At 38.8% G+C, this 24,115-nt stretch overlaps 2 protein-coding genes across 3 annotated transcripts; one reads left to right on the top strand and one right to left on the bottom strand.

Annotated features, from left to right (window-relative positions):
• Positions 1 to 98: 98 nt before the first annotated feature.
• On the bottom strand, positions 99 to 8,198 carry wt1b (WT1 transcription factor b). Of its 2 annotated transcripts, none has more exons than XM_034870317.1 (9): positions 7,365 to 8,198; positions 5,346 to 5,468; positions 4,461 to 4,560; positions 2,925 to 3,005; positions 2,265 to 2,370; positions 2,008 to 2,155; positions 1,666 to 1,755; positions 802 to 885; positions 99 to 623 (listed from the first exon to the last, which is right to left on the bottom strand). In XM_034870317.1, exons 1-9 carry the CDS (start codon positions 7,774 to 7,776, stop codon positions 502 to 504), a joined length of 1,266 nt encoding a protein of 421 aa, XP_034726208.1. In that variant the 5' UTR covers positions 7,777 to 8,198; the 3' UTR covers positions 99 to 501. The 2 variants fall into 2 exon arrangements, with proteins under 2 accessions (XP_034726208.1, XP_034726199.1); XM_034870308.1 differs by having other exon boundaries at positions 101 to 623; positions 793 to 885; positions 7,365 to 8,191.
• An 8,907-nt stretch (positions 8,199 to 17,105) lies between these two features.
• On the top strand, positions 17,106 to 23,500 carry eif3m (eukaryotic translation initiation factor 3, subunit M). The gene is made up of 11 exons (XM_034874235.1): positions 17,106 to 17,271; positions 17,918 to 18,050; positions 18,437 to 18,575; positions 18,799 to 18,922; positions 19,117 to 19,211; positions 19,452 to 19,535; positions 19,635 to 19,734; positions 21,284 to 21,365; positions 22,184 to 22,327; positions 22,848 to 22,908; positions 23,260 to 23,500. The coding sequence occupies exons 1-11, from the start codon at positions 17,230 to 17,232 to the stop codon at positions 23,381 to 23,383; spliced, it is 1,128 nt and encodes a 375-aa protein (XP_034730126.1). The 5' UTR covers positions 17,106 to 17,229; the 3' UTR covers positions 23,384 to 23,500.
• Positions 23,501 to 24,115: the final 615 nt, after the last annotated feature.

Below are 24,115 nucleotides of genomic sequence, written 5' to 3'. Positions count from 1 at the left end.
TATACACAAATCAATTTAATGAGTACATATACTGTAAGACTACAAAGATTTTTACATTCCCCCAAGCAACATTTTTTTTCAATTTAATGGACAAAAAAAGAAACATTGTCCATATCCTAAATCCAGTTCCAGCACATTCAAAAGTGACACAATTAAAAAAGAAGCCAGTGCAAGTGTTCTAAAATAGTGTATCAACATTTTCCTCATCTCCCATAAAAAATGTTCTTCTTGGCTCAGGATTACTGTGGAATTGTACCCTCTCAGTCTGAGTTTTTAATGTCAAAAAACAGAACCAGAGTGCTAGTTGAGGTGCATCTTGAAGATCTGGAAGATCACCAGAGTCTCTTGACGTTGGCTGGCAGAGGAAGTCATCAGCTGTGCTCACCACTTCACAGAGTCTGGCAGGGCACCATAACCGCTGACCAGGCTCCAGTGTCTTTCTATACTAGCTGGCACAACATATTGTCGCCTTCCTCTGCATCCTCCTCCTCCTCTTGCTGCTCAGATGGCAGGCTGCAGCTTGGTCAGGTTCCTCTGGTGCATGCTGTGGTGGCGCACCAGCTCGTCAGAGCGAGCAAACTTCTTCTGACAGTTGGACCAGCGGCAGGTAAAGGGCTTCTCACCTGACAAGGAGGGGACCAACATGGAAAGATAAGAGAAATCATTGCTTTAGAGTGAGTTCAAATCTTGGAATGCAATCTTGTGTTTACATAAATTAAAGTCAGGGGGGACCAACAACAAATAATTTCACCAGAAAAGGAATGGAGAGGTAGAAAATAAAGGTATACGCACTTGTTTTACCTGTATGAGTCCGAGTGTGTGTCTTAAGATGATCTGACCGTGAAAACTTTCTCTGACACGTCTCGCACTGAAAGGGCTTCACTCCTACACAGGTGCAAACGGTTGTTGTCATTGTTGTTGTTGCAGAAATAAGAAGAGAGTGGGGTGAGGGTCAAAAGTTGAAATATACAATTAGATTAGGCGCAATCAATGTGGAGGTTAAAAGCATTACAAATTAAAAACTGCTCAGGTTGTTTGTGTTTGGTTTCTAAAGAAAAATCCCTTTTAACTTGAAATGATTTAGAATTCAGAAATAATAATAAATTGGATCTTTTTATGTAGTACTACGGCAGCAGGCTCCTCGTTTTGAACCCCAGATTTATATGGTAACAGCATCATAATAATTAACATTAATTTGTTGTTATGCCTGTGTCAGAGAGGTAATTTCTGAAGATGTAATTTGTACAGGTATTACTGCTGTTGTGTAAAAATGAAGTAATGTTGTGAAGTCATTCAAAAATAAAATTATTAAATTGACTAGTTGGATTTGTTATATTTAATTTACTTAGTTAACTGCTGTACATTTTCTGGTAATTTGATATCCCAAAGCCTGTTTCATATCCTTATTCACACTGCTGAGAGTACAACTCTGACAAGAAAATACTAAATCCTACATATTTATTAATTAATTAATTGACCTTAAGGGGGTCAAATTTAAATAAATTGAGTCTGAAAACACTTTGCCTATGGAACACCCACATTGCTTTTTGAAGTTACATTTATATTGTGGAATGTAAACTTCTCCCAGGTTTGTAAAACTTGCAATTTTATGATGGTAGCTACAGCCCCGGAGGGAACTCATGCAGTAGCTTGACACTGGTTTACCTGTGTGTCTGCGCTGGTGTCTCTTCAACTGGTCTGAGCGAGAGAATCTGCGGCCGCAGTCTGGGAAATCACACTGGTAAGGCTTCTCTCCTGCAAAATAAACCGCCAATACTAGCAGCTTTATTAATCTACTTTTTCACGCAGATACACACATTCAAACCTGGACATTTAACCCTTCACACAGACTCATTTACGAGGTACTCCCTTCGAATACACCACCCCAATTATATATTTTTTCAAACTTAACTTTAACAGTCTGTATGAACTTCTCATTGTAATTTATCAAAAAAACAGCAGTTTGAGGTCTGGGCAGTAAAAGGGGTATACATCAAATCCTCTTGCCTGTGTGTTTGCGGCCGTGCATTTGCAGATGTGACAGCTTGAAGTATCTCTTGCTGCATCCAGGATAAGCACATACAAATGGACGCTTTTCATTGGCCTCTAAAGATCTCACAACTGGTGGAGCAATACCACCTACACGGCGAACATCCTTTAAGAAAGAGAAGTCAGAGAGTTTAGTAGTATTATGTACTGTGTATCTGTTAAGGTGTATCTGTGTCTGTGTGTGTGCGTTTTGTGCTTGCATTAACCTGACTAACCTGAAGTCCTCTGATGACACCATGAGTGTGTATGTGGTACTGGGCACTAAGGAGCATGGGTGGAGGCGGGGCTGTGGGTTCATTGTCGTAGCTGGGTACATGGCCACTGTTGGACAGAAACAAAATTAATAAAATTAATTAAAAGATTGAGAAGTTTGAGTGCAAAACTGACAGTTTTTGCCAAACAAATAATTTGGTAGATTTGTCAAACAGGCGGTTGGACGGTTGATACTAGAATAGGTACACGCCAGATTGGTTTCATCCAGTCCAAAACAATATAGTCAAGGGTAAAACCACAGAGTTTTATCTATGAGTTTTGTTTTGTTTTTAAATCCAAAAAAGTTTTAAATCCAAAAATGTTTTTCTCTTCACCACAACACACAAACTTTTTTAACCACAACTATAGTTATCCTTAACACGACTAAACTCTAAAACCAACATTCCTCACTTTGCAAAAAATATTAATTAAAACATACAATAGAAGCACAAGAGTACTAACAAACACGTACATATGAATACAGACTCTCCACTTCTTAATTAGGAAGGCCAATCCCCCCTTTATCTTCCTCACTACCACAAACACCGGTCAACACTGATGCATACAGAGCGTTATTCAAAAAGAATAATGATATATAAAATTGTAATAAAAGAAAGACTCACCTCTTCATGGAAGATGCCAGGTTGTTCATCTGGTTCCATGTTACACAATCCAGCTGAGATGCCATTTGGTACAGGTTATCACTGAGGGAAACATACAGCACTGTCATTAGCATTTTACATTCTTAAAAAAACAACAACAACAACTACATTTTCACTCTTTATTTAGTTAAATAAAGTTAACAAGAATATAGTTAATAATAAGTCAATTTCAAGGCAACAATATCTACAATGTACCACATGCTATACATAAATAGACTAAAAGGTTATGAAACAAGGCTAGCTCTGAGGTAATGACAGATAAAAGGGAAATACTGTATATGTTTTGTTTTCATTTTTCCTTCTTTATTAATTAGTTATCACTAGGGCATCCTGAAATCCCCCAAAAATTAAACACTGAAAATATTTATGTTACTGTGCATTCTTCCTGCTTTTTTTCCTTCCCTTGTATGGATAATGATGATGTTTCATTCAGCTCCAAATTGCTCGCTTATTAACACATCCTGTCCACCCACCACACTCCTCACTGGCCTCATTAAAAAACATGGGCTCTGAGCCATTCTTTACCTTGGCAGATCACACTACTGCACAAACAAAACACACACACACACACACACATTTGACAGAATCACACACACTTGGAGATGTGGTTGTGCACTCTGCGGGGGTGAGTGCCTCCGTGCCTAGTACACCATGGACCAGTGCATGACATCACTCTGTCCTCAGTATCATTAAAGGCGGGAACCTGTTTTAGGGGAATTCTGGACAGCATTCCTTGAGCTGTCCTTGAGGGAAGGATCGCGATGGCTCGCTAATCAGCTCTGAGCTATGTCAAACTGTGGAAAGACTCACTGATATCAGACATATATTCACAGTGTGTATGTGAGATTGTGTGCGTGTGCATGTCTCTGGATTTGTTTGAGTGTTTCCAGTTTATGCCATAAGTTCTAACAACAGTGAAGTCTTCCTTCCTCTTATCAACATCTGTTCCAGTATTTGGGTTGCACATGTTCCTTTTCTCCAACAACATTGGAGGACGGCATTCAAGGAATTTCATCCTAATTTACCCTTTGAGATGTTTTGCATCAAAATGATGGTTGGAAACACATTTAGAGGTTAAATCGAGCAGATTCCCAGCCTTAACTACCTCACATCCCCTACTAACTTTCACTGAACTTGTCTCTTTTACTTTCCCCCTCATTTTTCCTCAGGGTGGACTCAGACACATCAGCAGTAGATCACTCATTGTTTGTTTTGGCCTGCTGAGCACCAGTGGGCAGCACTTAACCTCAGAACAAATTAGGATTCCGGATCCAGACAGAGGCAGACGCAGGGCTTAACGCAGGATCAGAGAGAGTTCACACATCTAAAAATTAACCAGCAAGTGAGCGAGTTGCATGGGGTGTTGGTGGAAAGAATCTGACATTAATTGATGAGTGAGGAGTCTGAAAACGTTTGGAAAGAGTGGAATTCTACCAAGAGGGGATTCAAGGTAGCATAAGTCAAATAAAGCAACAATACAGCCACAAATACTTGTACCTGCTGTAGTTTCTCAGCAGCAGAGCTTGACTGCTCGGACAGGATTCTGAAGGATTGTGGCAACCAAACATGGGAGGGGGAGCCGGGTACTGCTGGTCAACTAAAAAAATAAAAATGCAAAAGTTGCTAATTTTCTTCATAATTGATAAATTTTTTTGTCTATAGAATGTATTTTTTCCAGGAGCTTCAACTAACTTCAATAACTTCAATGAATAATAAATAGTTTAAATTGTTAATAACAAATGTCCTAGCAATCAACTCATCAACAATTCTCAAATAAAAGTTTCTAGTTGTCAAAGTTCAGGTTTCCATTGCCATACAAAAGCTAAGTATATCTAGTAGGACTAAGCTGAAAACTTTACAATGAATAAACCTGTACCAAAATGTTTGTATGTGATGGTACATTTCATGTTCTCTTCACCCGAATAGACCAAAAACACACAGAAAGGTACTTTTAAAATGAATATAAAGACATAGGCACACTTTTGTACATGCATGTCTGCCCAGAGGCACAGCTCTTCTTTTCAAACAGAGAGAACAGGTCAAACAGAAACAGTGGTTCTTTTCAGGCTCATATAGTATATTGGTCCCCAGACAGTTTTTGACATTCCAGCAGAGTCACATAAAGCTGTTTCCTCAAGTTATCATTTCCAGAGTCATTAACCCTACGTATGCTTATAGAGCGAGAGGGAGGCTGTGTTTATGTATGCCTGCGTATATTCATGTGTGTGCAGACAGAGACGAAGAGAGATGGGGGAAATGGATAATAGCGATTCTGTTGTGATATGAAAAATTATGGGTTACTTATATAACCTTGCTGTGACATGACAGCCTTCCAGTCTGTGAGTCAATTTAGTAATCAGTCGTCAGGATGCAGGCAGTTACCTATGTTGTTTGGCGGTGACAGCGTGTCCTCGTGTTTAAAGGACAGGCTGGAGAGCTGAGGGGTGTGATGAGACGGAGTGTGACCATAACTGGGGTTGCTGTCTAAACCAACTGCTCCATAACCTAAAGAAAGAAAACAAAAAGAGAAGCAGTGGAAAGTTAAAATGATCGTATTTGCCTGCTCCAGTCATTAGATTTACATCTTGCAAATGAAGCTTGCAAAATCCCCAGTATCTGGTCAGTTATCTGAATCCCCACTGGTACAAGCTCTTAGTCCCTGGCAGGGTTACCACAGGGAGACATTCATCAAACTACTAAATCATCTTTCCTTGTAACATATTCTTTTTTCCCCCATCTATCTTTGGCCTTGCGGTTGCATTATTTATGGCAGGTGAAAAAAAAAATTGGCAAACACACCATAGGCGGATGAGCTACTGTAGAATATAAGTAGAAAAAGAAGGTTGAGAAGTAATGAATTGCATGTATGCTAACTTAATTACAGTTATGAAAAATGGTAACAGTAAGTATTTTTGCGTCAATTATTGCAATTATGTGAGTGTAATACACAAAAGGAGAATGTTGCATTTGAGATAGCTGTGTAAAAATGGTGACACAAATATGTGTGTAACATTTGTTTAATACACATCCAGTGTAGACAGGTTGCTTTACAGGCCCGAGGGGAATGTTGAAAAGTTTCTGAGAAAAATGACTCACAAACTCTTTTCCCTGCAGCCTGCACAGCACTATGCAGAGTATTATATCACTTCATCAAAAATGACATTCCACTGAGCAAACAAGACTCACTGCATACTGACTGTGAAAGTCACATCAGCAGACACATTCATCGTTAAACCTGACCTCTGAGTACTGAGACCCAATAGACAACATCAAGCATCAAGGTAGACACATCATATACATGTCAACACTTGACACAAAACAGAAATTAAGTTTTATTCCAGATTAAGAGTGCAGATAAATAACAGTTACATTTTTAACCTCTGATCTGCTCTGTGCAGGTCAAGTTTGTTTGGAGTAGTACATCAAGTTCATGATTCACCGCTCATAATTCAGAATTGTTTCTAATTAATCATTAGTTTGTGTTTCAGGATTTTTTCTAGAGAATCCCTATAAATAAAGATCGTAACACAAAACGTTTTTGTCTTTGTTTTTAACACTTATTTATTATTTATTTTATAGCAGAGAAAGTTTTTGGCTTTTCACAGCAACTTGGGCCTTTTTTCCAAGAAAACACAGACTTTTTTTATAAAGTCCATGTAATTTAATCTAACACTTAAAAACTTAACTGCAAAACTTCAAGGTAATTTATTAACAATCAGCTGATGAGTGCATTCATCCCCCTGTATTTGGCTAAATTTAATTTCCTGGAAGCTTCTTCCATATGGCTTGTATGTATTACTGCTGCTTATAGACCTAAAACATAAAACCTATTAGTTGGACAAAAGTGATGTGCATGACATTCAAAACTGCAAAGTGGTGTGGCTTAATGTATCGCATTAGCATAACAAAATATTTAACAGTACCTGAACTTTAGGATGGATAAATTTGAATTATCATTTGAAAGTTTATGACTAGAGCATTGCACTTCACAAATGGAAAAAATAAGGAATGCAGTAATAAAACCTGGTAAAACCTTATGAAAGATCAACCTACATCTGTCCACACAATAATACATTTATACTGATGCCTTAACGATTGTTGTGAAAATCAGCCCAATGCAAAGGAACTGTTTTAGATGTCTGCCCGAGCATTACCAGAAAGCTGTCAAGCTTATTCCTGACATGGGACAGAATGACCCAGTACAGCACATAACATCCTGCTCAGACACAACATGTGGACAACTCCTTAACGTGGAGATACCTCTTGAACACATGCAGCAGGAAATTTAAAAAAACGCAGACTTGGATTTTATTGAATGGTGCTCGTCGTCTTTCACTGTCTCTACATTAGATTAAGCTGATTAGATAAGACAGAGGTGAGACTGGTAATGAGCATGCTTACCCTGGTTTCTGGGTGCAGGAGGACTGTCCATGCAACTGGACAGGTAGGTTCCATTGGGAAACATCCTTGCTTGTCCTGCAGTTGGCTCTCCGAAGGCCCCAACTCGACCTGAGCCTGTAAACTGGCCAGAGAAGTGTACTGTGAAGGCCCCGAGTCCACAGTGAGGGTCCTCTATTGGATCAGTGGTCCCCCAACCTGGTTCCTGCTTGATGAGGGAGTGGTGGGGGGGAAGGGAGCTGTAGGGAGAGCCAGGGTGGAGGTCCAGCAGTTGGGTCCACTGGCCACCACCAACAGACATCCCACAGCCACCACCAGCACCTGGTAAAGATGGCATAGGAGGCACTGGAGGTAAGAGGGTCAAATCTCGAACATCTGACCCCATCGACATGGCTCCACACGGCTCGGTCAGCATTGTTGAAAGCAGGTTGAGACAGTCCAAAGAAGGAGCGATGGTATTCCAGTAGAAGACACAGCTGGGAGATTAAAAAGTCAACCAGTGATAAACTGTAAAGTCTCTTGAAAGTTAATCAACTGAACATGACCTGAACAAGCAATGAGCATGTAGCAAACTCTTCTGCGGAAACAAACATCAGTGGTCACAACACACTACAGGAACCATCTTTTCCACTAGAAATCATAAACTATAGAGGAAAATATATTAACTAGTGACAATGACCAAAATCTGGATGCCAAATCTCGAGCTCCCTGGGGATCTGCGATGGGTTTGGAGTTGGAGTATCTGCGGGTAACAGTGCCTTGTCCCTCTGTCTCTATAATGTCTGACTTTCCTTACTCTTCTGAAGGCTCAAATACTACAAAACTCATTGGACAGGGGGAGGAGCAAGGGAGGCTGAGATGAAGATGACTCCCTTGCCTTGCCCCTGGCCAGCAAAAACTGCACTTCTGAGTAGATTCTGACTAACGTCACATTTGCATAAGCGGGTGTTGCTCTTTATTCTTTGTTCAAAGTCAACTGCTGCTTATTTTGAATGTTTGTGTTACTGTACGGGTACATGTGTTTTTGTTTCATTTCTCTGAAGGACTGTTCTGACTTAAAGCATGAATCAGCTACATGAGTATCAATCAGTTAGTAAAAGTCGTCTATGGTTGCGCATATTGACACTGTAATTATTTGTTTTTTGGCTCAGAGATTTGTGAAAAAAATTATATTGCTTTTTCAGTGTGTTTGCTCCCAAAAAATCCTGTAAATCTGTGAAATTACACATACTCATAGTTTACTAAAAGATTAGAAAAAACCAAAATTATAAGCAGCATGTGTTTTCTGTAAACTCTTGTGACTCACCTGGTTCATGAAATATAATACATTTTTTCAAATAAGTTACCAAACGGATGAGGCAAGTATATGAACAAAATAGAAGCAGGGCCAGAAGTAAGATCTTACTTTTTACTAATGCATTTATTATGGTGTACATATTTAAATAGCCAAAGTTAGGAGTTTTTTATTAAATATATTGGATGCAATGGCATGTTTAAAAAGACTGGATTTAATTAAAATTTATGAATGCAAAGTTTAATTAATTATCACTCAAAATGTAAAAAAAAGAAACAACAAACATGCTCTGAATTGTCCCATTTTGGGAATAGTACTGTTTTGCTAAAAGCAACTCACATAAATTGCATGGCCTTGGAGCAAAGCCACATCACACAAAAGTATAATTATTTATTAGTCAAGGAGAGGGGGAGTTTGTGTGTATGTGTGTGTGTGTGTGTGTGTGTGTGTGTGTGTGTGTGTGTGTGTGTGTGTGTGTGTTCGCAAGCATGCGCGCTTAAGAGATAGAGGTTTTGACCTTAACTCAAGTTTAACTCAATGTGGAATTACACAGGAATGCAGTAAGTTGGAATATGCTTATAAATCCGAGACAGCTGCTGTGGATCTTTTAACATTATTGTTTTTGTCAAATCAGCAGTTGGGTTCCTCCTTTCCTTGAAAGCTTGAAACAATGACAAAGTTGCCTTTTAAAAATATGTGCTACATTCAGTGTAGCATAACAGTCAATCACAGTTTTTTTGTTGTGAAAGAAAGTAGTCACAGAAGATGTGAAGACAAAAGAGGTTACATAAGGTAAGACAGAGCCATGCAACCAAAAAAAAACAGGATAAAAATAAACTACAAAAAGACTCAATGCCAGAAACTAAGTGAGTCAGTTTAAAACAACACAACCCTTCTTATACAGGAAAGTATACACTCATCCAGGGCAACTCAGGTCTCATTTTCATGTTAAACAAAACACGGAGGGAGAGGAGACCAATACTATTAATGTTACATGCTAGGTTAGCCTTTAGTAGCCTGGCTGTGTTTTGTCATGCCATGTAACAACAGGCACAGCAGCGGTGCGATAACAGAGGAGCCGGAATCCTCCTGTTGGTTACTGTATAGAAGACCACAGCTCTATTGAAGGTGATTTCCCTGTAGGTATTACTGTGGGAGGAAATATAATATGAATATAAAAAGTTATTACATATCGGACTACAACAGATTATGAAATGATAGACAAAAACATAATATTGAAGATCTTAAAATACTGAACAGTTGGCCATGTTGATCATGGTGATTTTCCTTGACATCAATGAAAATGAGCAAGAAAACTTTTATGACAGAAAAACAGCAAAAGCAAAAGTAGGCCTCAAGCTGTCTGTCAATTCAAATGACTTCCTTTACTCCTTAACTAATGTCCCACTGGACAACTTTGCCATTTAGACCACAGCATGGCGGATAAGGATGCATTTCCTACTAGCCAATTCATTTGAAAATCTACTGTCAATTTTATAAGACCAGGGACAATGCTGTGAGGTGAAGAGTTTTAGCCAGTTCCTGTCATCACCATCTGGAATATTAGTCACGTCAGTGACCCCTAATTCAACTTAAAAGAAGAGGTGGGGGGAAGAAAAGAAATGGGCAAAGGAAAGGAAAAAATGGTACAAAAGAAGAGAGAAAGAAATCTAACTTCACTGTAAGAGTGATGAAATCAGATAACAATATGCTGAGGTGACATTAATAATTGCACAATGTCCCTGACATATCCCTTAATGCCCTCTCAATTCCACTTTTGCTGCCTGTTGTGTTTTAAGTTAAGTTGAAGACGTACTTGCTGCAAGCCCACAGATACAACAGTGTTAAGTGTAATGGTTTGTTGGATAGGGGACAATCAGGATGCTGGTGCAAAACCACTAGTCTTGACCAGCTGCAACAGCAGCTTGATAATAGGTCAAAGACAACCCTCATTTATGTGGTGTTAAACATGGACCCAAAAGAAAATGAATAATGACATATTAACCCTTTTAGGACTACAATAAAACACTTATATTTCCCAGTTTTTACAAATGCTCCTACAAGCTAAACACATATTCATCTGGGTGGTTTGTAGTCAAGGAGAAGATAAAGTGCTCTATGACTTAATCTATTCTGGGAAATAAACAAGTGCAAAGGCAGAACCATACCCCTGAGGAACACATTCAGAGGATGTCCACGTAGCTGACTTCAAAATAGTAGCAAAGAAAATTAATATCTCCCAAAGCAATTTGGAAAAACCTTCTGTTGTCCACCCACTACAAACAAACACAAACTAAAGTAATGTGCTACATGAACAAAAGGTTGTGGCACAATTAAAAGTATCTGTAGAGAGTGAAAGAAAGGCAGTGCCTCTGAGCCAAGGCAAATGCTGGCCATGCCTTCCCCAGCGGAGTCTTTAGAGAGGATTCATCAAAGGTGACGGGGCCAGGAGAAAACAACCCTTTCAGCCCCTATGACGGATGGCAGTCCCTAAAAACACCCATTCTTGAGATCAATCTCTGGTTTACTCAGGGTTTAAAACAACAACACTGTGCGCAGGAAGGGAAATGGTCAATACTGCCTCTGACCCTTAACAAGAAATAAAACAAGACTAAAATTTCTACAGCACGATGAGTAAGAGGGAATGCGAGAAGGGATTGTTTCAGCCAGAGAAAAGAAGAGAGTATGATAAACTACGCAGATATGTGATCTGGCAAAGAACTGGAAAAATAAATGACTTTTTTCCATTTTAAAAAAAAACTCTATATTCGTGTTACTGCATCTGAAGATAAACAATTTATTAAGGTGCTTATTTTCAAATCAAGAGCATGGTGGTCTAAAATGACATGATATATTTTTTAAATATTAATAATTTGTATTAAAATGGCCAAGATAGAATAAAGGAGAAGACTACCAAAGATCAACAGGTGTTATTTTGATGTGCTGATAGTGGTATAAAAGAAAGGCCCAGTCCTTCACTTCTCTGTGTGGGCATGGAAACACACTGATAACAAACCTAACAGCATTGTGTGGTAATGTTTCATCATTTCCCTCCTATCTGCTTGTGGCCTCTAGTGTTTGGTTACTATTTAAAACAAAAGTCAGGCAGAACAATAATTCCTCTGTCTTTCCTACTTTCTCAGAGCACTATTTGGACGTTTGCGACAGCTGGCTTCTGCTCTTTGAGATAACAAAATCTGAACGCACATGATTACTCATTGCTTTACACAATTAAGGATACAGTACATTTGGATACATCCATGCTATACAGTACATACTGTACATGAATTTTCTTTGAAGACAAAGTCAAATTGCTTTATAACAGCATATACATTGTTCCACTTCCCTACGACCCACAGGAAAAACAACTATCGTCAGTTTTTAATTCTCTCCCATGTCATCGCTCTTCAAAGTGCTGCGTATCAGACTGGGGATAAGAAACAGAGAAGAAAGATCTGTGGGAGAGTGGGCATTTTCATGGTTCATGTGTCAGACACAACACTGGTCCAATGATCTTTCACACACCCATTCTCTTCTTGTTGTTGATGATCACCTTTCCCCTCTATCACCAAACTCAAGATTCCTCCCTCTCCGGCATTCATATCCATTAAAAGCTGCATGCTCCTGGATTAAATGCAAGAAGAAAAATTTTAAACCAAGGAATCTAAACACTTTTGAAGTTCTTCACACTAAACTACTGCATAAGGACAGTCACTGAAGGAAAAGGCGGGCGGTATTCTGAATCTGTGATATTGTCAACAAATGACGACGATGTCTTAGTTCCTCTCTCAGTATCTTTTGACTTTCCCAGTTTTTCAGTGTTACTCAGCCCCAAGCCAGTTGGTTCCTTCTGAATAGGTAACTAAATATACTGTATAATAATTTTATCTTTCAACTTTAATATACTTTATTTTTTTAAAAGATCAATATTTTGAGGAAACTGTCACTGTAGTTTTCAGCAAATGTTACTCAAATAGAAGTAAACAGTGCATTTGTCAGGGTCAATTTTCAGCAACGGATTAAGACACATTTGGTGCACTCGTGAGTCTTTACGGCAGCAGAATGGTGGTCAATGCCTAACCTTAAACATCTGCTGCTACGCAAGAAAAGCAGTGAATTTATAATAAAATAGGATTGACTCAAAATAATCTACAGTCTCCATGTTTATTATAATGAAGGAACATGTCACTTATTGATTGTTTTTTTCAATAGTTTTTGGACAATTGAGCTCTGTGGCACAGATGAATAATATATATCCGGTTTTGCCTACACACACAATACTTCTTGGTAGGCTCAATTTAATGTTGAGTTGTTGTTTTTTAAAAGTTTGTTGACAATAACAAAAATATTGAACTTTAAGTCTGTAATTATGTGGAGAGAGGACAAGTGTTCAAGATTTTGTTTAAATATCTGGATATATATTAGTGTTTACTTTGAAAAAAAAAAGGAAAAAAAAGAGGAGATGTTGACCATATCAAATATATACTGTACATGACAATAGCTTATTGTTTGAAAACCTGCATAAAACTGATTAAATTAAAAAATTTAAATCAAGGCTATGAGTTATTCTACTATCTCGGAGTTAGCTGTAAATTCAACAGTGGACCACATATATGTAATTTATTAATGAAATACATGTTAGTGATGTTAAAAGTGTCTTGTTGAATTTTGCTGAACAACCTATGTCTCACCCAACAGGTGCCTGTGTGTCAGGATCAAGGCCAGCCTTTATCAGTTCTTTACCGTAAACCACAGCCTCTTCAATGCAGTCACACCCTAGCAGCTGTGGCCGGGGCGTAAGCAGTCATCAGAAAACATTTCAGATATCTCTAGCGGTTACTGTCCGTTGTCATGAGCAAAAGTGTACATGATGACTCTGAGGTATGTGCATAATGATGGGAAAATGTAAAAATTACCGCAATGAGCACAGAATCTGACAATAGGGAAATGCCGTTCTACTGCAATTTCTCAATCCCTGGAAGACAGTATGTTTAGTTTTATAATTTAAATGCTTTGCTGAGAATAATGTGATTGATTTTTAAAGGCTAGCATAGTTATCAATTTGTAGATTCAAATTAAAATAATAAAATAATCCCTTTAACATACATCTTTTGTGTGAGAAAAAACAACATGCCTGTTCTCTGTCTTTTTCCATTGTATTTATCAGCACTAATGAATCAAAATCAAAATAACTTTAAGCCAAATATTGTACATTGTATCACCAATTGAAACACATTTGATTCTTTGTTTGACTGTGCCTTTTAAAGTTGTAATGCTTCCCCTAGCCTGTGAGTGTGTGTGTAATACAAACACACTGATGACAAGACACCACTCTATCATTAATAGTCCCAGTTCCACCGCAGTGACTCGATCTCTCCAGACAAGAACATCAGAATTCCTGGAAGACTTTTTTTTGTTTTTTGCTGCTGCTGTTGTTGCCATTAGGTTGAAACAGAGCACACACATTCCACATAGGGGGGATTAACGACTTTAGATAGCTCAACACCACATATGCAGACTCGCTATGATTGATTGCTGCGGCCTTTGGTGTGATATGAAGTTGGTCATTAAGTGATATGGCAAGATAACAGCAGCAGTTAACTTACCAAACTTTTTTTTCAGGTGATGCGAGTTTTTGCTGCAGATGAAAAGACAGCCAAGTCAGTAACATCTACAAGACAGATGGAAGAACAATATAATTCTAATTGAATGAAAAAAAGCTCAGCGGAGAGTATGCAGCCTTATTCTAACATGCAAAATGTTGAAGATTTATTTTGGGATGCAACTACGGAAATATTTCCATTATTGATTCATCTGAGATTTATTTTGTTGATTCATTAAATAATGAATCTGTATGATGTCAGAAAGTAGTTAAAATGCCCTTTTGTCCAACCAGCTGAAGATATTCAATGTATTATTATATATGAAAAGGAAAAGAAGTAAATCCCCACAATTAAGATTTATTTGTATTCTGCTTAGTTTCTCAAAAGTAAATTGGTTGATGAAGCTGGTAGAAAACAATTTCTCTTGTTCAATTAATTTGATGAGTTACTTCCGCTGCAGGGTAATTTGTTTAGCAGTGAAAAATATAAAGAGGAAAAATAGAGAAAAATGACAATGGGATTTTTATTATCTCTGCAGTTGTGGACAGCAAAAGTCCATCGGAAGGCCCTGTGGGATTTTGCCTTGGACCATTGTGAACTCTTGACGCACCTCTGTTTAATACCTTGGCTTTGTTTGTTTATTTGTTTTTGGTATTTGTGTGTACATGTGTGGGGAGGGTGGGTCAGCTTATAAGTAATTAACATGCAATTTGCTCCACCTAGGGAAGCAGGGAAGTTACTCAAGCGATGCACACTGACAAGGTCACTGGCTGATAGATGAGCCTGAGCAAGGGGATTTTTCAGAGATTGTGAAGGCAGGCAGAACTGTGGGAACTAGACAATTAGTGTGTGGAAGGTAGGTCTCCATGTTGGATGATGACCATGAGACAGGCTTACATGGATACTCACCACTTGGCTGGCTGACAGGGAGAAAGCAGACACCTGGGCTCAACTAACTCTTAACACACAATCATTTATCTTTGAGGAGGCTGAGCAGGTAATTTGCCAGCAGTTTAAAAAGAATGTGCTTCTTACAATCAAACAGATATGGACGAGGTCAAAATAGATATATTGACAACATACCTATTTCAGACCTACACCACACACTATACACCATATGTGTGCCTATAAACTTAAAGTTAAAACCTAGAGCAATAACATTGTACAAGCATTGTGTATCTTGTCCCTTCTTAAATTTTAAGTTACATCGTTTACACATAACACAAATGTTCCATATGCAGAGGAGTTGTATAAGACTCTGTCCCAACAGACCTATGAAAAGAAGAGACTTAAAAGACAATTGGGATATAAAACAGAACATTAGGTTTTCTGCAATATCTGTAATGATTTCACAACTTCCAGGGTGTTTGTGTTTTAAGAAGCAGCATGACCAATACTCAATGAATTCTGTGCACATTTACACCAACATAAAACACACTGGGCAATGTCTGCTGCTTGATGATACATCTTGTGAAGAAAACATTGGTAGGTTAGATTTAGAATTATATAAAACAGACTAAATCCTAGTTTTAATACATGCACCAGTTACAGTCTCCTTGGAGTTAAAAGGTTTACTGTAGTCCAATATCCATGCTATTTTTTTGGACATTCTGCCATGGATATTATAAAGGCTACCAAGCATCATGACACACTGTGACATTTTAAAGACGTTTTTACAGAAGACAAAAACAACGTCTCACATGCACCTGGAGCTTCAAAGCCTCCAATAGTCTTATTCTGGACTTGAAATACACCAGGCATTTGACAACAGCTGTTAATCAGATAATGAAAGCCTCACAATTACACAAGTACACTTGTGGAGAAGCGGCTATAAATTCTTTGCCATGACAGAATACAAGGGCAGGGAAAGAGTAAGGGTGGGATTTGGTACCAGGCACTTTCCTTCCCAACTGAATGACGCATCATACCAGCACTATGGTGAAACACTTCATCAGCCATTTCCCCTCAGCACACTATTTAAAGTATGTACTGCAGAACACAACATAGTTCAGGTTCCTTACTTTAACTGCTAAGAGTAGGCTAATATGTAACAATGAGACAATGAAGAAATAATTACATGGCATGAGTCTACTAGTCTGTATGAATCCTCTAAAAGACACATACTTTTTGTGACAGATGAAGTGTGAGCTTCAGTGCGGCCTAAAAATGGAAATTATGTCGCAGTGTCTCCACTCTGGGATACAGCCTCCTCAACACCTCAGATGTTAGTAACCTGACTACATAGTTTTAGGGTGAACTCCTGCTTCACTTACCCTCTTCACCTCACTCACCTCAATCACCAAATTACCTGCCATGGTAACAATAAAAAAGGATCCCACTTGGTACAGAGGCCCATCACCCATAGGTCAGCGGGTGTATGGTGGAAGAGTGTTGCCCTTTGACACTGACTGTGTTTCCGGGTTGGAAAGGTCTGGGCCTGGCCTGCCATGGTGGTCCACACAGATGGACTGCAGCTCAATCAGATAACCTCTCCTGGGGATCAGGTTCACCTCTGTAACTCTCATCCAAGACATCCAGAGTTAATATCCCAGAGTGGAGATGGATATCTGGATCAGAAAGAATGAAGTATTAGGAGATGTCTGCGGGATTAACAAAATTTAGGCGGTTGTCTGACCTCTAGTCTTGTATTGCTAGACCTTTCTCTGAAGGAAGAGGTTGCACTTGTAAACTGAAGCTATGCAGTACTGGGAATTTGTCAACCCACGTGGAAAGATGCACAATTTATGTGCATATTAATGGTAAATATTTTAAGAACTACACCTAGTTTTTTTAAACTACCACAATCAACCATGAGACATCCTTCAACTGCAGTTTTTAGGTTACTGTGGCTTTAATTGTGTGAACCGGAAGAGAAAGGTTTCACCGGCACTGTTGCCTTTTCTTTTCCGCTTAGGTCTCAGCACTGGTGGGTGCGTGGATTTCATCATCGAGGCTCACAAAATCACCAAAAATGAGCGTCCCAGCATTTATCGATATTACAGAAGAAGACCAGGTACGACCCGTGTCATTAAAAAATAATTTTGCATTGTCCCGTCTGCGGATGAGTCAATAAATGGGATCTATCCAACCAGATAACTTAGCATGCTAGCCAGCTAAAGTGCTAACCGTTGCTGACAGGTAACTACATATGCTGACTCTTAGCTAGCTACATGCTGGTTATGCGACATATGTGGAAGCTCGTTATTTGTAATGATATCATGAAGCTTACCGTTTAGATGGTTTGTATGTAAATTAGTTATGATTCGTTTTTATTCTCGTTTTCAATTTGTGTATTTACGGCTAACGCTGTCATAAATGTCCTCAAAGATTAGGAAAGCTAAGAATGCTAGCTGCGTAACGTTAGCCATTTAATAAACAAAGACGTAGCTAAACGTATAAACCACCCAAAGCGTCCTCCTTGTTAGATGACCATAGCTGATATCTAAACCTAGGTAATGAAAAACAATTGGTACATTCCCTTATAGCTGACTTCAGTAAATGTTATTGTGATTGAAAACAAAAAAACACGACGTGTTTGTTAATTAGCTTTTTAGCAGTAGAGTAAAGACACATTATGCTAAACGATAGAGCTAGTAGTTTTTGTGCTTTTAAGTTTTATGTAACCACTGACACTTTTATGTTACTGTCTAACGTTACAGGCTTTGGAGCTGAGAGCCTACATGAAGTCCAAAGGAGCTGATATATCGGAGGAGAACTCTGAAGGTGGACTTCATGTAGATCTGGCTCAGATCATCGAGGCGTGTGATGTATGCCTCAAGGACGATGATAAAGGTAGGTGATGATGAAGAAGTACATATGTCTCCTTATATTACAAGGAAAAGCACAGGTGTAATTTTTAACATGTGTATGTGTGGATGGCTCACATGAATTAAAGGCCTACTTGAGCTTTATTCACGGACTTTGTATCATAATAACGTTGGTACTATGTGTATACAAAAAAAGTGGTCTATTTCTCGCTTAAATTGCTTTCAGAAACACATTTTAGTATATTGTTTGGTTGTGAACACCATACTGTTCCCTATGTTGCTAAAACAGAGGCTGAAAAAACCCAGAGGCTGGAAAACTAGGCAGTGTTGATCAAATATGCATTGCCTATTGGTGGCATGAATGGTGAGATAACACTTTTTCATTACTTGCTCTCTCTTGTCTCTCTGCAGATGTTGAGAGTGTGATGAACAGCATCGTGTCTCTGCTGTTGATCCTGGAGACGGAGAAGCAGGAGGCTCTCATTGAAAGTCTATGTGAGAAACTGGTTAAGTTCCGTGAAGGAGAGAGACCCTCCCTCAGGATGCAGCTGTGAGTTCCATTCCACGTGCATGTACACTGAGTGGGTCATTGTTTTGATGTTGGTTAAAAGGAGACTGCTGGTCTTGATAACATAAGAATGCTGTTGACAGTTTTAATAGGCAGCATCTTTTCAAAACAAAGCGCGTGTGAAGAAAACAAGGAACAGTTAAAACAAAAAAATTAAATCTCTGATTTAACATGTGACTATCTGTTTTGTGTTTTGATGTTACAGGCTGAGTAACCTGTTCCATGGCATGGATGAGAACACTACTGTGAGGTACACTGTCTTCTGTGGCCTCATCAAGGTGGCTGCAACTTGTAACGCCATTGCCTACATCCCAACTGACCTTGATCAGGTATATCTGTTCACCAAGATTAGCCGGGATAACTGACTATAAACACTGCCAGTCAAACATTGTTTATTTCTTTGCCTTGGGCTGCAGACAGCAAAGAAGAAAGAAAGTTCACTGTCACATGTTTTAAAATTTCCACAGATTGCGTTTGTTTCCTCTGCATTTGATTTACAATATCTGTTTGTGCTGCTGATCAGGTGCGCAAGTGGATTATCGACTGGAACCTGACCACAGAGAAGAAGCAGACACTCTTGAGGCTAGTGTATGAAGCATTGGTTGACTGCAAAAAAAGGTAACTACATAAAAAGTCAGCTGTGTACAATTAATGTTTTGGTATGCAGAATATTGAATACACAGAACTTAACATTTATAAACTCCTGCATTAAAAAAAAATAGTAGATTTTTGTTTTAGGCACATACTGATGTAGATGTTCCTCTAGGCCTAAGATTCTTTGTAAGATTGTGAAATATCCTTCTAGTAAAATATCTTGGTACAAGAGAGCTTTCAACAATGTATCTACTCATTTCACAGCGAGGCTGCAGCAAAAGTGATGGTTGAGCTGCTGGGAAGTTACACAGAAGACAATGCTTCACAAGCACGTGTTGATGCCCACAGGTACACTTGAAGACCTTGTTAAACATTTGTCGTTAAGCCTCAATATAACATGGACATCTCTCCTACATACATGCATCCATTGGTGTCCCTTATCTTTAGATGTATCGTCCGTGCTCTCAAAGATACCAACACTTTCCTCATTGACCACCTGCTCACCCTGAAACCAGTTCGCTTTCTGGAGGGAGAACTCATTCATGACGTAAGTACTAAAGACAATGTGGAATATTTTCTGGTGTTGAATATATAGACAAAGACACTTCTGGCATTGTCAAATTATTGCTAGAAACATCTAACCTGATAACTTGAATTTTCCTTTTTTTTCCATTGTGACAACCCTCTTCATCTTGCATGTGTAAAATGCCCACCTAGGTCATGTGATTAGAATTGTAATGCACACTGAGTGTGTATTTTTATTTTTATTTTATTTATTCTTATTATGAGGCTTATTCCTGTTTTGGTCATATTTGGGATATGTTGACATGCAACACAGAGAAATCGCTCATATTGTGGTATACATGATAAATAATAGTATCTAAATATCCAGGTTACCAATTACTGCAGTCTAGGGTCGGGGGTAATATGGTATACCACAGGGTCTTGAAAATAGCAACAGTATCAGTTTCAATACCGTCATTAACAAAAATGCAATGCACTTATATAGGAGACAAGGATTAAATATTTAATATAATTTATTTAATGCCTAAAAATGCTTATGTGTGGTTGTCATCACATGACAGTGTGGAGAAAAGAGAGGGGGGAGGGGATGGAAAGTAACGCCCTGAGTGAGAGAGTTTGGTGATGCCATCTGAGCCTTACGCCATCATTTTTATTTTGTCACGGTAATACCGTATACCTTAGTAAGATATAGGGAGTATCAAAATTTGGATACCGCCCAGCTCCACGGCAGTCTACTGGCGCAGGTGCCTGTCATGTTTACAAAAACAAACAAAGCAACACTACATTTACTACCACTTTACAGCTTCACTGCTAGTTTCTATTCTGCTCCGATCATCAACAATTGTCTGCTATGAGCACCCATTCTCTCTCTCTCTCTCTCTCTCTCTCTCTCTCTCTCTCTCTCTCTCTCTCTCTCTCTCTCTCCACACACATTCGCAACGCACTGATCTATTCCCAAAAGTAGCTAAGCTACTCTTACAACACTGTCCTCCATGTTGACCGGCGTCACCCTGTCACTGTCATAGTACAAGGGAGCTGTGGATTACTCCAGCTAGCATATTAATGTCTCAAAAACGGGGTTTATCCAGGTTTTTGACATTGGGATATGAACTCTACATGCTCAAACATATAAATGGGATACTTGTGTCAATGTAAAGGCATGGTGTGAAAGCATCTTGACTGTGTTTTACATGGGTAATGGGTGCGTTTTTGATATGTGGTCACAGTGACTGTTAAGGCATCCCAACCCAATATGTAAATGCTGACCTGTTACAAATGGTGAAGGGCGAGCAGCAGGAATGTTTGTACATAACCAGCTTAACCGAGACCATGAAACTGTATTTCTTAAGAAGGCGTGTGCACAGTTTCTATATGTGTTTTTATTGGTCAACGGGTATTAATATTTTAGTTTCATCATGGACAACATTTTTACATTGAAACTGATAATGTCTCATAACCTTAATCTGGACGTAATTATTATTACAATTATAGCCTGTTTGAATACAAAGATGATGTGACTGTTTCCATAGTCCTATAATGGTATTTCTTCTTTTTGTGACTCTCTTTTTCAGCTTTTAACTATCTTTGTGAGTGGAAAACTAGCAGCATATGTAAAGTTTTACCAGAGTAACAAAGACTTCATTGACTCTCTTGGTAAGTAGCCATACGTTGAGATTTTAGTTGCATCAGTTCTACACAAACACTTACTGAACATGTTTAAAAAATACAATACACAGGTTCATAAATAAGGAAATATTTACATGTGCTGTAATAGTCTGATTACTGTAAAACCTCAGTGTACAAGTAGTTGGTGACTGATAGTTTGTCTTTGCTCCTTACCATATTTTTTTTAATCAGTTTTGACATATTTTAAGTGTTTTAGATGAATGTGCTTGATATGAAACGTGTTCTAAGAAATAATGCTTGCACTTTAGGAGCGTTTCAACGGAGTACCAGCTTTCAAGTAATTTAGAGTATTTATTTGTAATTAGGAACTTCAAAGGTTTCAAACATTTCCTACTTTATTATAATGTACACCGCAATAGCTATGATGGTGAAAAATGTCAAATTCTCTTAGAGAGGGAAAAGCTTGGAATTTAAATGACACATTTGATGCCTAAGAAATAGTATTTTTGCTGTACAAAAGTTTTTAAAGACCAGCTGAATCACCTTTTCCTAAAATAAGAACTTGTAAATATTGAGCCAATGTACTCTGTTGACACAGTACAGGAATGTGTGTGTGTGTCAGCAGTGTGTCTCTTTCTCACTACTAAAGGCTTTGGTGTAATTAGAAGCATGTGTAGGATGGACTCTCAAAACAGACAATGTGGAGTGGTGTTTGTGTTAATGAGTAGATTCCCTGACTGCATGCTCCTAAACGTAGAAACAATTATCACAGGGAAACTCCCCGAGTCTAGAGTAATCGACTGTGACTGTTTTGTGTTTAATGATCCCTGCTTGTTGCTCTCCAGGCCTGTCTCATGAGCAAAACATGTCCAAGATGCGTCTGCTGACATTCATGGGCATGTCTGTGGAATTCAAGGAGATCTCCTTCGACACCATGCAACAGGAGCTGCAGATTGGAGCTGATGACGTTGAGGCTTTTGTCATTGATGGTACAAGCACTTGAGCTCAAATTAATCCTTGCTGTCTACTCTTGTTAAGTGGGCTGTTAGTTTCTCACAGGCAACTAATGGGGGAGGAGGGGATAGAATAACTTTTTATTGTCAAGCCAATGCAGGAAAATGTGGGTAGTGATTGAACCAAAAAGTGATGTGTCCCTCCTTAAAAACAGAAGGCAGTGGCGATCATGGGACATGAGTAGGGTTGGGTACAGAAACGCGGTGCCAATAGGGCACCAGCCCCGTTTTAAAAGTATTGCTTTAGCACCAGTATCTGAAATAACCCAAACAATATCCAACCCTAGACATGAGTCGGGTTTTCACAATAAAATAATGCCCTGGAACCAAGACTAGCACTTTAAGTGTTTGGTGACTTGGACTGGCTTACTTTGTAATTTAATCTTCCAAGTGCATTTTCTCTTAAAGCTTTTTTTGTCAGAGGTGTTTTTATGGCTTTCCGTCAGAGCTTTTACTGCCCCTTTATGCCCAACCTGTCTTGTTTTTTTCTTTCTAGCTGTTCGGACCAAGATGGTGTACTGCAAAATTGACCAGACACAGCGAAAAGTTGTTGTGAGGTAAGTACAGTCATCAAACAACGTCATGTATGACTTAATTGTGTTAAATTTTGACTAAGTACAGATCTGTATTAGAGGGGCAAATGTAGCCGTAGTAGCAATCTAGACCTGATTTAACTGGATCATCAGACATATGTCATCTGTGTAGAAACTAAACTTTCACTTGATTCTGCCTCCGTATAGCTTACGTTTGAGGTCTTAGTACAGAATACAGTCAATGCCATGTCTTTGGTCATAGTTACATTCACTATAGTTCTGCATTTTGTTTCCTCAAAGTTGCAAGACGTGTCTTTGGCCTGCATTCTTTTTTTGTCAAGTTAACCTTCTTGCTTTTGTTTTCTATTCCATCAGCCACAGCACACACCGCACCTTTGGCAAGCAGCAGTGGCAGCAGCTGCACGACAGCCTGAGCTCCTGGAAGGCCAACCTAGCAACCGTCAAGACCAGTCTGCAAGCCTTGTCACCTTCAGCTTAATTCCACCTTAACCCGACTGTCTAGACTGCCTGGCCCTCTATTTTTTTCCGCTTTCCAAATCCTCAAACTGAACTGATCAGTTTTTATATACATCCAATTAAAGAACAGTAGAACTCACATGTGATTGCTCATTTCTTGTTAAATAAATGCTCTTGACATTTGGTTTTAGTTAAAGGACGGCATGCCAGTGATAGATGAGCTGGTACTTGGGATGAGAAATAGCCTGCAACAAGAGAGTTACTTGTCTGGGAACACATGAGAGGTGACAAAAGTAATGTGAACTTAAGATGACCCTGTCTGCTGGGGTCAGAGATGTATTACTGTAGCATCAACACTTAAGCAGCACTTTGAAACTAACCACTAGGTTAAAAGATACTGTTGCGCTGTTGTCAGCATTACTCACTGCCTTCTGATTTGTCTGAAAAGTAGAAAGACAAGGACTTTTAAATTCCAGTTTTTAGTTTACCTTTGCCCATTGACTTTAAACTAAGTGCCATTTAACCTGAAAACAGATCTGTTCTTAGGCACCGATCCAGAGCATTAGGATGTGAACTCTAATGATATATGGTCCAGGCATTAGGTGTAAAAGGGGTCTGTTGAAGTTCTCTCTCCCTCTGGGGGTCTGATGAAATCAGCACAAACTGACAAAGTGCAGACTACTGACATTGCACTCCTTAAATTCCCACCCCAAATACACAGATTTTTCATTTGACTAAAAAAAAACCACAGCTC

The sequence above is a fragment of the Etheostoma cragini genome, chromosome 1 (assembly GCF_013103735.1).
Source record: "Etheostoma cragini isolate CJK2018 chromosome 1, CSU_Ecrag_1.0, whole genome shotgun sequence".
Taxonomy (NCBI): Eukaryota; Metazoa; Chordata; class Actinopteri; order Perciformes; family Percidae; genus Etheostoma; species Etheostoma cragini.
This window is presented reverse-complemented; position numbering and strand designations above follow the sequence as displayed.

Bases quoted from the DNA above. Each gene is read 5' to 3' on its own strand.
- wt1b (XM_034870308.1), bottom strand. From the start codon at position 7,776: ATGCTGACCGAGCCGTGTGGAGCCATGTCGATGGGGTCAGATGTTCGA. The intron at 3,006-4,460 runs GTACAAGTATTT...TGTTTCCCTCAG, and splicing joins CTGCTGAGAAACTACAGCAG to TGATAACCTGTACCAAATGG. The intron at 2,371-2,924 runs GTGAGTCTTTCT...TCTGTCCAACAG, and splicing joins CTGGCATCTTCCATGAAGAG to TGGCCATGTACCCAGCTACG.
- eif3m (XM_034874235.1), top strand. From the start codon at position 17,230: ATGAGCGTCCCAGCATTTATCGATATTACAGAAGAAGACCAG. The intron at 18,051-18,436 runs GTAGGTGATGAT...GTCTCTCTGCAG, and splicing joins CCTCAAGGACGATGATAAAG to ATGTTGAGAGTGTGATGAAC. The intron at 18,923-19,116 runs GTATATCTGTTC...GCTGCTGATCAG, and splicing joins TCCCAACTGACCTTGATCAG to GTGCGCAAGTGGATTATCGA.